Source organism: Haliotis rubra, unplaced genomic scaffold, assembly GCF_003918875.1.
Source record: "Haliotis rubra isolate DU_JTF1 unplaced genomic scaffold, ASM391887v1 Scf1316, whole genome shotgun sequence".
Lineage (NCBI taxonomy): Eukaryota > Metazoa > Mollusca > Gastropoda > Lepetellida > Haliotidae > Haliotis > Haliotis rubra.
In genome coordinates this window covers 125,337-139,086 of record NW_025765244.1, presented here as the reverse complement: position 1 = coordinate 139,086, position 13,750 = coordinate 125,337, and the positions used below count along the sequence as shown (strand labels likewise).

General features: G+C 38.7%; 1 protein-coding gene across 3 annotated transcripts; it reads left to right on the top strand.

Moving 5' to 3' along the window:
- The first annotated feature begins 3,277 nt into the window (after positions 1–3,277).
- LOC124267500 lies at positions 3,278–13,042 on the top strand. Of its 3 annotated transcripts, none has more exons than XM_046702422.1 (5): positions 3,278–3,327; positions 9,869–10,014; positions 10,786–11,181; positions 11,600–11,818; positions 12,607–13,042. In XM_046702422.1, the coding sequence occupies exons 1-5, from the start codon at positions 3,312–3,314 to the stop codon at positions 12,997–12,999; spliced, it is 1,170 nt and encodes a 389-aa protein (XP_046558378.1). In that variant the 5' UTR covers positions 3,278–3,311; the 3' UTR covers positions 13,000–13,042. The 3 variants fall into 3 exon arrangements, with proteins under 3 accessions (XP_046558378.1, XP_046558376.1, XP_046558375.1); XM_046702420.1 differs by lacking the exon at positions 3,278–3,327 and adding an exon at positions 9,235–9,524; XM_046702419.1 differs by lacking the exon at positions 3,278–3,327 and adding an exon at positions 9,235–9,560.
- Positions 13,043–13,750: the final 708 nt, after the last annotated feature.

Below are 13,750 nucleotides of genomic sequence, written 5' to 3'. Positions count from 1 at the left end.
TTTTCACTATCTGTTTTCATCTTAAAACCGACGAAACCGACAATTACATAACACATCTCAGCTTAGTTGTACTCCACTGGCTTGGAGCTCTTCAAACATCTAGATTCTATCATCCTCTGAGGTAGCTTGTACATACTAGTGTTTAAACCAGGATGCCATGGGGGCATATGTCCCTCCATTTCTTCATAATATAATGCACATAAACGCACTTTGCAATTTTTAATTCTACAGAATACTTCCCGTTAAGCAAAAGTGTTGGAAATAGCCTTTGGACATTTTGGGTACACTGTAAATGTCGCCATTTTTGACATATTTCGTGTATGTTATTTCTTGTATGTTTTGAAAAGTTAAACTGGGATCGAATTGCAAAAACAACATATTAGTGATTAGTCTGTTTTTCATTCCTCAAATCACAAACGATACTTCTGAACGTCAGCAATAAAACTAGTCAGTTGGGATGTTTGGGGAAAGCCCGAACACGAACGCGGAAGTGTCGTGCGATATTGGATGGTGTTCCGCGATGGCCGTTCATGAGATGCCTATTGCATTACGTATATTTTACACTCAGCTGCAACACACGTCTCACCGGATTCCCTCATACATTTTAGGATCCATGACACTGACGTTCTATTCATGCGGTTAATAGTAAAGACTGAAGCGAAAGCTAGCATCGATCGCCTCCCAAGTTCAGAGTGTCACCTTGTAATGATGCCCTTTTTTACATTCGTTCAATTGACTTGCTATGTTCGTGCACTGAGCCACGCACACGCCATTTGATTTCCTGGTGGGAAATACCAACACGACGCTGGTCGATCTATCACATAGTTTGAAGAAATTTAAAATACTATTATTCGCAGTGGTAAACTTTGTCTTATGATTTCTGTTAATTTCTCAAATTTGATCAAATTTCGTCACTGAAGCGGAAGCGGGACAGTACATGTGGACAAACAAGCTGCCCTTCAAATCACATCTAAAGAAAAGCAAAAACAAAACGCCATTCACAAAGGCTGAGAGGAAATATATGTCAAGCTAAAAAATATGATTTGGTAAATAGAATTACCAAAGTTCATCCTATTCAGCTGCTTTCAGTTTCAATATTATGACGTATATTTTGTCTTTTAGATATTGTTCATGAATCTAATATCATGTACGTTTTGCCTTGTTCAATATCAAGTGATACGTAGCTGGTTGTCATAAGCTATGTTTATACTTTGAACTTTTTAAAATAATATTTACCTCATGAATTGACACTTTCAGTACATGACAGTTTTTAGACATGACATTGTGTTAGAAGATAAATCATGTACGTAGTCCCTAAGATGTGTAATAATCAATATTGTAGTTTGTATAGATTGGTCAGTGAACAGCGATTTCATAATGTTTAAAATACTCTAAACTGAATATTTTTTTTAGTCAAAAACTAAGGAATATATACAAACATTTCATCCCGTCACATCCGTTTGGTGTACTTTCAAAAACTATTGTTCCTTGAAGAAAGTAGGCTTTACAAATGCATAAAAATCTAGATTCGAGGGATGACTAATCTTTGAAACCATGTCTCGATATAATACTCTATAATCGATTTCGAAAATGTTTGGATATATAACAATCTGCTACTTCCTTTTGAAAATTCTTCAATATAAAAGAGTGTGAAACCCAATTCTAGTGTCCCCCGCCGTGATATTGCCGGATTATTGCTAAAAGCGGCGTAAAAAAACAAACTCACTCACTCAATGTTAATGATTCTTCAATATAGAATGCAACCGTTTGATAGGAATGAGTGCTTTGCGTGCTTCCTGAATCTGAAATGTACAGAATTGTCCAGAAACGATAGCCTAAAGGGTCATTATTCTGAGTTCCCAGTGTATTCATTGTGTCGCAGGTGATATGTATTTGGTTTACTACTTAGCATGCAGTTCGATATTTTGTTGAGAAAAGAATCCCTTTGGGAATTTCTTTTAACCATTTTAATCAAGGACCTGAGCACATTTTGTTTTGTACACTACGTGACACACGAAGTTATCGATGGGTACTTCGTCCCGGTGCATGTGTCCTGAAACTTTCAACCAGTACAGAATATTGCCTTGTGGATCTTTAGAATATCTGAACATACATGCATGAGAGGTATTTTCTTTCCATTTCATCCTGCCCTGACACATTATAAAACCTCACTGCATATGACAGTGGTATTCATTGTAAAACAGTGTTGTAGTTGTATTGCAGTGTTTCTGTGGGGATTCATTCGAGGGCTGTGGTGAATTTGAATAAAGGCTAATCCGGAAGTTTCTACAGCAGCCGGAATAATCCAATCCAGCAAACGCTGCGGTGGCTGAGCGGGTTAGGCGGCTGACTTTGTGTGTTGGCGATTGTGTGACTGATTCTGAGGGTGTGGGTACTAGAATCTGTACTTTACGAAGAGTGAGTGAGTTGGGTTTGACGCCGCTTTCAGCAATATTCCAGCAACATCACGGCGGGGGACACCAGAAATGGGCTTCACACATTGTACCCATGTGGGGAATCGAACCTGGTTCTCCGGTGTGAACGCTTTAACCACTAGGCTACCGCACTGCCCCACTGTACGAAGAGAGTGTAATCCCAAATATAACATATGTTACATTTGACCACTTTCTAAATAGCATTGTGTATACACAATCCAACAGAGCTCAGAATGTTCCAGAAGACATCTATATCAAGTTAGTAGAGGACCAGCAGCTGCCTCTCTCATTTCAGAACGGTTTCATCCCGGATTCCCAGCTTTGGACTCTCTTGGTAGCTTTACCATTGTTGTAACTGGTGAATATTGTCATCACTGTCTTTATTGCGATAAATCACGAATTGTGTATTATATTAGGAAGTATTTCATGCAGTGTCGCTATCCTGCACCGAGACCCTATGTGTGTTTTCCAGACAAGTTTCAAACACAATCATCAATTATAGACACACACAGTATCAACTTACTGCTGTGCGTGTTACACAATCATTAAAATAATCACGCAATCTTAAAGCTGGAAACACCTATGGTTGTCAGTGGAAGTACCAGTGTAGAGTGTGAGTTGCTCATAATTACAACCTCATAATTTCGGTTAAGGGAACTAAAGTGTCTATTGTAACGCACGTTTATTTCACAGTCATGATATAACAACTCACCCTCCACCAGTATAATTTAATCAACCCTGATACTTTAGAAAAGATTTCACTCATTTTATATTGTGAATAGGTCCACACTGACACTGAGTTGTCCGCTCGACTGGGAAAAATCCAACTTGACCAGATCAAGCCAGTTTGTTTATATATAGACCCAAGTCATAACAATGGCGCAGGCACTAGGTAAGGTGAACCTTTATATATCTGTGAACCGATTGTGTTGGTAGTATATTCTTGCTGTGCAATAAATAGAAGGAATCTTCAAGCTGTTTGTTTCACGACATATCCACATCATTAATATAATGTCAAAACTGGCACGAGTTTGTGTCCTCACCATCGTGAGTTCGTAGTCATCTGTACATAATATGTTCTTGCATTTTCAACCCTGCATCTCTCTCGAGTGATGTTGTTCTATCTGAGCTTCGGGCATTATTATTCACACAGCTAGGCCGACGAAGGGGTCATGTGTCATGTACGACGGGTAGAGATGTTCGGCTTCTGTGTACATAAGATTTTTATTGCAGTTTCATCCATGCTTTATGTTACAGAAACTTTATCACTAAATAATAAACTTCAGGACCACATAATGTCATATTATGCTATACGTTCAAAGACACGCCAAGACAGATCCGATAATTGTACCTGTAAAGCACACGTCTGTCGTTTGCAGCTATAACAAAAAACCATTAGCACGTCAAAGTACATGATAAATGCAAATATACAGGGTACATTCGGGATGTTACAACAGATCATTTGCTTGATCTACAGGTATAATTAATTTACTGGCTAGTAAGACTCCTGGGTTACACTGTGAACTGATCGTATTAGTTGTGCAATAAATGGAATTAATATCTTCAAGCTGCTTGTGTCATGTGCACATCATTCAGGTAATGATAAAACCAGCGTGAGTTCGTACCTGTCCTCATATTCATCAATTTATACACATCTGCACATAAGAGTTCTGTTGCAGTTTCAACCATGCACCATGTCACAGTAACTTAATTACGGTATATAAATATTCAAGAAAAAATCTCGGCATATCCTGCTGTACGTGTAAGAATGTAGAATATTAGCTACCTTCGGTAATATGTCAATGGTAAAAGGGTGATAACTCTGGCCGAAGAGCTGAGGCACGTCCGTTGTCAACGAACCAATGAGATTGCATCGGCATGCTCGTGTCTGGAGCCCGCCAAAATAAAATTGGATCGACATCAATCTGCTCTGTTGTTTTAGGTATGTATGCATTTCTGTAGGTCGAAATAAGGTCTTCTGTACACAACTACGTATTTCTAACATTACCGGGTACCGGAAAATATTCATTTAGGGACTTGTAATGCTGTTTATATGATGTTTTTGGTAATTTATCCATGTCGAGGTGAAACGCTCGTGATTTTGTGAAGGTCAAGTTGTCGAGTAACGCTTACTCTCGATTTAGATTTAATTATTACTGATCTCGTACTTACAATAGGTGTTTTACTTATTTAAATAGTCAAAACAATTATTATAGACATATGTTATTGAAGGAAAACCAATAATAGTAAAAAGCCGCCAACTTTGATTGAAGTTTGAGTGTCTCCTAGTTTCGTGGGTCACGTGACTGGTATACCCCCACCATAGGGGAAGTAACTCTAATCTGTTTATATGGTGGAATTTGATTTTACTCATCGAGAAGTGAGTTACGGGTAATGTTGTGACTGTGTATTATCTCAATGTATTTTCACTTGCAAATTGGTAAAACACATGTAACTGGTATTCTATAGGAATTATTGTTAAGTCATTTTAGTTATTTTGAATAAAGCAATAGTATTGTTTACATATTTTATGTGACTATGGGTCATGTATAAACATGGTATTTCTATGAATATGTCAATCAGAAATAACTGCTTTTCATGCATGGCGTAATCAAACATTAGTGATTTTTGTAACAAATGAATAAGTATTTCCAATATTTCAAAATATCATTGGGTGACATTATACAATTATAGACTCTTGTAGAGGTCGATATCGGTTTTTATTGACCTGAGTAAAACAATATCGACCGAACTTGTAGAGGTCGATATCGGTGTTTATTGACCTGAGTAAAACAATATCGACCGAGCTTGCGAGGTCGATATTGTTTTTCTCAGGTCAATAAAAACCGATATCGACCTCTACAAGAGTCTATAATTGTTTTATTATATAATGAAAGAGAAACGGGTTTTAACATAAACTTTTAATGCACACACTGTGCCATCTATCCGAGTGATCTGATTGGCTGAAAAGCGGTGGAAGCCCCTTCGTACGGGATTCCTTGTCTATTTTTAGTAACCCAAGTCAATATCGTAATTTATTAGAAAACTCAAGTCAATATCGTGTTTTGTAGTCAATCATGTGACGGTCTTTTGACCAATCGTGGTACAGGAAAAATGCTACCTATATAATAAAATGTATTATCACCAAATGCCTGGATTTGATATTGTCATCCGTTGGAGTATTATCTTGGTGAAAAGAATATGAGTAATTTTACAATTTCCTCGTTGTGATTAATTCATTTAAAAGTTGACAGTTAATTTTCCAGTTGAATCCTTTGGGAAATGTCAGAAACATTTTATAATAGAAATGGTGTGAGAATCTGATGTACTCAGGATATTATATCCGTTGCGCAATAGTGGTTGTAGTTTGTATGACACATGTGTCTGGAGCCCGCTATAATAAAACTGGATCGACATAAATCTGCTCTGTTGTTTTAGGATGGTTGCTGAGGGTCTTACATACGTGCAAAGGCACGCCATGACAAATCCGATAACATCTCTCTCTCACGCAGAATAATGTTTAACAGTATGACCTGTGTTTTTTAACAGCAGGCGTGTACTATCTGGTAAATCTGTAAATCAAACTTCTTGCGTTGTTATGTACACAGCTTGATCGATTACGGTGTCGGGTATTATGTACGACTCTTGCAGTTGCTCACCCACCCATAGAATTGAGTGAGTGAGTTATAATTTAACGTCACCTCGGCAATATTTCAGCCATATCGTGACGAGAAAGGTTTTACATACATAATAAATACAAGTTAAATAACCAGTCATCTAAGGGCTGTAAAATAACTAGAGTATCAATAGCATGTCAATCTAAAACTATTATATTTATAAAGATAAAACCATATGAAAACAGGCTATAAATCGCAAACAACTGAAGGTAGATCATCATACGAACGACCATGGGGCGTTCAGTGCCTTTGTTATTGCATGGACTGATATAATTGAAAGTTACAAAGACCTGAAACATATTTAAACGCCCCTAGTGTGTCGAACGTCTGGTATTACTTTCTAACAAACTCCAAGTATGTATGTATATCAAAACAAGAATTAAGTCTACTGTTAATCAACATGCTTCGCCTGATGACATAGTAACATCCATGCAATGCTAAGAAGGATTTTCTGAGGGTGGGGGAAATGGCTGCCTTCTAAAGGCATCAGATTTGAAAGAAAGTCTAAATATGTAAGTTCGGTGGGTAAGAAGGGCTTACAGAAGGTGCCATTTGGACATTGACATAGAATACACGCGTGTGGCTGTTTAGTACAATGCCCACACCACATAAGCACGTGATGATACATGATGACGCGGTGTGGACTACAGGGATTACTGATGTACAGGACGCCAGTGACTGGGTTCCAGCTCCATTTCAACAAAGTTATTAGTACATACGATCAGATTAACTAACTTCCGGCTGGGCATTAAAGATGAGTTTCTGTACCTCACTAATTTGGTATGTCTGGAACGCTATTGTTGTATTTGCTCACATTTTAATGATATGCTGGCCACCTGTTGAACCTATTTCTGTAAGAATGTGATTTCTCCAGGGTGATTTCTGTAGTCCTGTCCCTTGCCACTAACGTCTTTAAGCTTTTCAACACAGATATAACTCAACTCCTTTCCAAGGGAGAATCCACACAAAAGAACCATATTCTCCTCGTTGAGTCCAAACCCGTGTTAGAATTGGTCTTCAGTAAACCGGGATCGCTGACTTGGTTTACACATACAGAGTGCTGGTGTTTACAGAGGTCGATATTGCCAGAGTCCAGTGTACCTTCGTATTCCACTTTAGTAGATCGATGCCCATGTTGTTGATCACTAGATTGTCTGGTTCAAACTCGTGTATTACAGACCGCCGCTATATAGCTTTGCTGGGTGCGGCGTAAAACTAAACTCACTCACGCGTTGAGTCCAACGGCAAATACAACATTCTTAATCTGAAAATTGAAGAGGGAAAATCAGTCACTTGGGAGCGTAATTGACCATCACGTGGTCGTACTCAGTGATGTTGGTTAGAGACAAACTCCAGAAGGCCCGTAGAGAGAAAAGCATCGGGGGCAATACAGATGTAGACTCTAGAGTATCCTTTAGAGTCGAATCCTTTTACAGTTTTGCTTCATCTGCCCTTGGTGGTTTGTTTTGTTGAACCGACAATAGAAATTCGAGGTATTGACACCCTCACATGGAACTATTTATTGCTTTGATGTTATTACGCACTTTTCAACACGTCCATTTATATGATGATCCTTACCAAAATTCGTGGTCTAACTAGGCATTCCAATGTCTTCTTACAAGTAGAGCATCCTTGCAGAGTCAGTCACCTGGTTGAAGTGGGTTGGCCTGAAAAGTAAAACAGAAAGTTTCTTCATGCTCAAGAGAAGACTTTTCCCACTCGATACTGTCATTGTCTGGAAAAAAGATATCTCGAATATGCAACGGAATTGTTGAGACGTCTCACCAATTTGTAGCATAACTCAGCATTCAACTTTGAGCTCACTGCAACTGTATGAATGTACACATTTCATATGTACTCTGTATGAAGCAAAGTATTGTCGTCCTGAGAGGGTGCGTACGTCCACAAACATTCAAAGTCTAATCAAACCTACCCACTTTTTTTAATCGTAGAATATGTGTCTTTTCAATGCAGGGCTAAATTTGTCTAAATTGCTAACAACTGAAGGGATGGTGTAAATCCAGCTAGGGTCCATGCAGGAAGCAAATGTACTGTAAAACCCCATGGTCCCTAGTATGGTGATCAACCTTTAGCTGTTGGCAATCTATAGCCTGTTTATATTGTCTTGTTATTTCTAATTAAAATGTTTTAGGTTTAATTACTAGTTTTAAATGGATATCTGTGATACACTAGTAGTTTTCCTGATCTTTGTCATCAGGCTTTTATGTTCTATTTTTATATATTTATAATATAATTGTTAATTGTTCTCGTAGCGATATGACTGAAATATTGCTGATAAAAATGTGACGATAAATATTTACTCACTCACTCACTGTATGTAACATGTGGACAACGATGCTTTGTTTTCGTTTTTTAGCTTTATTATGTTTCCAGTTCGTTGTTTTTGGTTCACAAACATAGTCATAGCAGTGTGCACAGTATATTCTGACAGGAAGTAAGATGCATTTTACAATACAAAGAGTTCATGTGTTTTATTTATTGGCATACGCATAAAATCACTTGCGGAATATTCGGGTAAGTGTGAAAAAGGAATACACATTGGATATTTGAAGCCCTTCTCTGCTGTCCCCGCCTGTTACTAAACTGAATGTAATATTATACTCGCTCACTCACATGCTGCAACTATACTCTTAAAAAAAAAGAACCAACACACGCTGTTTTGGAGTTTACTTACTGAGTGCAGTTTTTGTTCAACGTTTCTTTTTCAAACGCTTTGTCGTCGGCAACCATTCCCCAACATGTTGGGATTCAGCATGGATTGGTTTCTGTCAAACAATTTCCTAAAATTCAATTTTTTCCGATGTATAGTTTTCTTTCAATCACCTTTTTTTTTGAAAAGTACATAACTGATGATAAATAAATTGGCTCTATACCATGTATTTAGTAGAAAGACAACATTTGACAATTAACACTAGCCCAGCGCATGGTTACGATCAAAGTACACCCATTCATTATAAACACTTTTACAATACATTACAAAATGTTTACGATCGAAATCTGTTACAAGAGAGATACGTCATTCCCTCGAACTTTAAGCCTGACATATGATTAAGTAATACTGTTGTCATGATTTCTTATGAAACACTTTTTTCTATGTCAGGTAACATGAAACCTTTAAACGCCTTTGACGTACTCCAGGAGGAATATAAATACCTGCAATCAACGCTAGAACTTGAAGGCACAGATCTCATAGGCCATCTGTTTGCAAATAAAGTTCTCAGTCACGACCAAATGGATTTGATAGAAAAAACGCCGCAAAAGAGTAAAAAGGTCAGAATCCTGGTCGGCTTCTTGATTAAAAGGCCAACCAGTGACTTCAAGCATCTCATGAAAGGACTGGCAGGCGACCAAGGTCATGTAAAAGACCATCTTCAAGACCGTTTGGAGAAGTGTAAGCAGACTGACTATATATTTTTGAGCCACAAAGGCATTTCCATAATCCTAAGAAATCTCTGCTAAGGATTCCTATGTTGTCCATTGTACGGTTCCAACTTTATGTAACTGTATATCTACACAAAGAAGGAAACATGTAAATACTATCAGCTGTGCAAGCTGGGGTTAAATAGCTGTTTGAAAATATTAATGATACGACAACAGATCAACTTTGTTTAAAACACGAAGATCACATCTGTGAATGTTTCAAGACGTACAAGACTACAACTAAAAACAGAATCGTTTGAGATGCAGTCTGTATGTCTGAATACTGTGTAATTAATTGTACAACCTGATTTTCAGTGGAAACTGCTAATACTGAAGTGGAGATGGGGGAGCACAATGAAGATATGGATGAAGACACTGCTGAAGACAGAAATGTAGACGATGATGAGGAAGTAACTTCTGGCAGCGAAGATGAAGACAGTGAGGAAGACAGCGGTTGCCCCGTGAGTGATTTTACTGTTCAATCCGTTGCTACAACTTGCAATACAATCCGCACTCGAAATTCTACATATACTTAGTGCCATGAGCATTTAAGACATCGGGCGTCTGATATTTAGTGTCTTTCTTGTCGGCTTTTTCCTCTTGCAAAGAACAACCTTTGATCTGATTTTAATTGAGCACTGGAGCTATGTCAAATTGATGCTGTAGATGCTACAGAAAGTAACGAATTCGGGATAAGTAATGCAAATAAAAACCCAATCCTAAGTAGCAGGACATGCTCACCGACATGGGGATATACGGTGAACCAGTATTAATATTTCCAATGGCATTTAGAGTGAATATGTTTGTACACCGCTTGCAGCAATATTCAAGCAATATCAAGGCGAGGGACACCAGAAATGGACTTCCCACCTTGTACCCATGTGGAGAATGGAACTTGGGTCTTCAGCGTGACAAGAGGACGCTTTAACCATTAGGCTACCCCACCGCCCCGAATGGCATTTAGTGATACATATAAAAGATGGAAATATATGGATAACAACTTCTTTATTTTGATCAAGGACTAAGAATGTACAGTGTACTCCGAGACGTGTTCCTCATAAACAACATGACATCCATGTTTTTTCACTATTTTCTGCTGTTTTATGCTGATTCGACCAAATGAATCAGTTTCGAGATAAAATCGAAATTTTCGTGCGCTGATGTTTCAAATTCATAACATGTAATTTCGTAAATATTGTAAATGGTGTGTACAAACCTTTTTCATATTCCAGAGGATGAACTTGGCAGATATTAAGACAGCTCCAAAAATACCGCATTTAGTAGTGTTTGTGACAGTAGTAGAAAGGAACGAAACCGAAATGCGAAATGGCAAGGAGCAGTTTATGGCTGAAGTTGCCGACACAACATCTGCAGTCGACATCTGTGTTACAAACGGAAAAGTGTTTGACAAATTCAAGGTTAATTCTGGTCTTATCTTGGAAAACGTGAGCTGGAGCGGAAATGTGTTATTTCTGCATAAAAAATCAAACGCGACGAGCACTACCCCCATCGAAATTGATTCGTCTTTAGTTAAAGAAGCCTTTGGCAGAGAAGAGGTTGTCTCCATCAAAAAAGCTCTTGCCCTTCAGCCCAGGTCATGGGTTGCACTAAAAGGAAAGATCGTGAAGGTAAGTTTGACACTGTAACATTGTAATCACCTTAGCTGTACAGTTTCATGACTTGCCATGTGTGGGTTCAGGGTTTAAATGACCGCACCAAATGGATCAGGTGATCTTGAAAGCTCGGTGACTTGGTTTCTAGAGTATCATGGAACCTCCGGCGAGGTGTACGCAATAATCACTGGATTGTCAGGTCAAGTTGGTCTAGTTGCAATACCTTCTGGAAATGCCCTTACCTAAATGATGGAGTGGGCAGAGCATTAGCAATATCATGATGTGGAGAGAAATACATGACCCTGGACTCAAGCTTGGTCTTGAAGCCAATATTTCAACCACTTGGCTGCTGACAAGGTAAACATGATTCAAAATAAGATTCCTATTCCTATTCCTACACTAGTTTGTATGCTTATTATTTGCTCCGTTTCAGCAATCGTTTCTCACTAAAAGATATTCCTTTGGAAAGTTGCTGACACACCGTCAGATCAAACTGGCAGACCGGTCAGGTTCTGGCTATGTTGATATCTGGGAAGATGAAGCCGTCAACCTTGAAAGTGGTGACGTCATCCACATGACTGGATGCAAAAGGAAGAAATATGAATCTGTCGATGAATCCTCGGTGACAACCACCAGGAAGACAAATGTGAAGGTACCAAGGCCTGTTAACCTTTCAATTATTTTGGCAAAGCGCTGCCTGTTGGGTGAGGTGGTTTAACCAACTATAGTCCGTTTTGCTCAAAATCGAAACGGTGTGCGAGAAAGGATGGAGACAGCTCAACTCATCAGGTTAATTATTCAGTAACTTTGTTGGCACGTGTGCACGTGCTCCGCGTACACCTGGTTGTTCCTCTCTTTGCAGTCCTCCCTCGTAACAAACAGGGAACTTTGTCAAACTTTTAATGATAGTTTGTTAAAAAACTTTACAACTTTATTTTTGGTACATAAAGTATGCAAAAAACCACAGAGATGGTCTGATGTTTTAATTATGATCAGTGTTTCATCGAGTATTATATGTTTAGTAGTTTTCGAGTTAGATTGCAATTCATCGGTCCGATTTTGAGCCAAACGGGCTATAAACGATTTCTCGAAATAGTTCCTCGAGTTGAGTGTATAAAGAAAAATATAGTATATTGTACATGAAAAATATTACAAACGTGCAGGAGTGATATGTCACCTGATACATGATATTTTGTTTTATATGTTAATACTCTGTGTTCCTTGAAATTGCAGGATTGTGTACTCTCTCTCTCTCTCTCTCTCTCTCTCTCTCTCTCTCTCTCTCTCTCTCTCTCTCTCTCTCTCTCTCTCTCTCTCTCTCTCTCTCTCTCTCTCTCTCTCTCACTCACTCTCTCTCCCACTCACTCACTCACTCTCACTCCCGTGCGCGCGTGTGTGTTATATTTCTTTACGTGAAAGCCTCCATACGATATTTTTCAGAAACTGAAAAAAACAGAGTTCGGTGATATTAATATCGCCCAGGGATTCGCGAAGGGCACCCTTGAAGACACTGAGGTTGAAATGTACAAATCTTGCCCCAAACCAGGGTGTTATAATTTCGAGCATGACGACAACGACGTCTGTGAATCATGTGGATCTCCTGTCAGACGCCCAGATTGTTATGCAACTGCTCACGTCATCGTCACCACACCAAAGGACAACATTCGAACATTGACAGTGTTCTGGCCACAGCTGCGTGAACTATATAGCTTGTTTGACAAAGAAATATCATTGCAGAGTGGTAAGCCTACAATTGAAGACTGGTTTCAGTACCTGCGGGGCAAAACGGTCAGATATCAAACCTGTGGTAATGTGACAAAATTCAGACTGTAAGCATTCAATGAGATACGGTTCATTTTGTCAGTTTGTAACAAACCGAAGGCACTTTTGACAATTCATTTAAGATTTGCTTTATTATTATATAGGGCTTGTTGAGCACACACTATTATATAGGGCTTGTTGAGCACACACAATTATATAGGTTTGTTCAGCACACAGTATTATATAGGACTTGTTGAGCACACACTATTATATCGGACTTGTTACGCACACACTATTATATCGGACTTGTTGCGCACACACTATCATATAAGGCTTGTTGAGCGCACACTATTATATAGGGTTAGTTGAGCACACACTATTATATAGGGCTTGTTGGGCACACACTATTATATAGGGCTTGTTGAGCACACTCTATTATATAGGACTTGTTGCGCACACACTATTATATAATGCTTGTTGAGTGCACACTATTATAGGGTTAGTTGAGCACACACTATTATATAGGGCTTGTTGAGCACACTCTGTTATATAGGGCTTGTTGTGCACACACTATTATAGAGGGGTTCTCTGAGTACACACTATTATATAGGGCTTCTGGAGCACAAACTATTACATAGGGCTTGTTAAGCACACACTCTTATATAGGGCTTGTTGAGCACACACTATTATACAGGGGTTCTCTGAGCACACACTATTATATGGGGCTTGTTGAGCACAGACTATTATAGAGGTATTCTCTGACACACACTATTATATTTGGCTTGTTTAGCACACACTATTATAGAGGGATTCTCTGAGCACA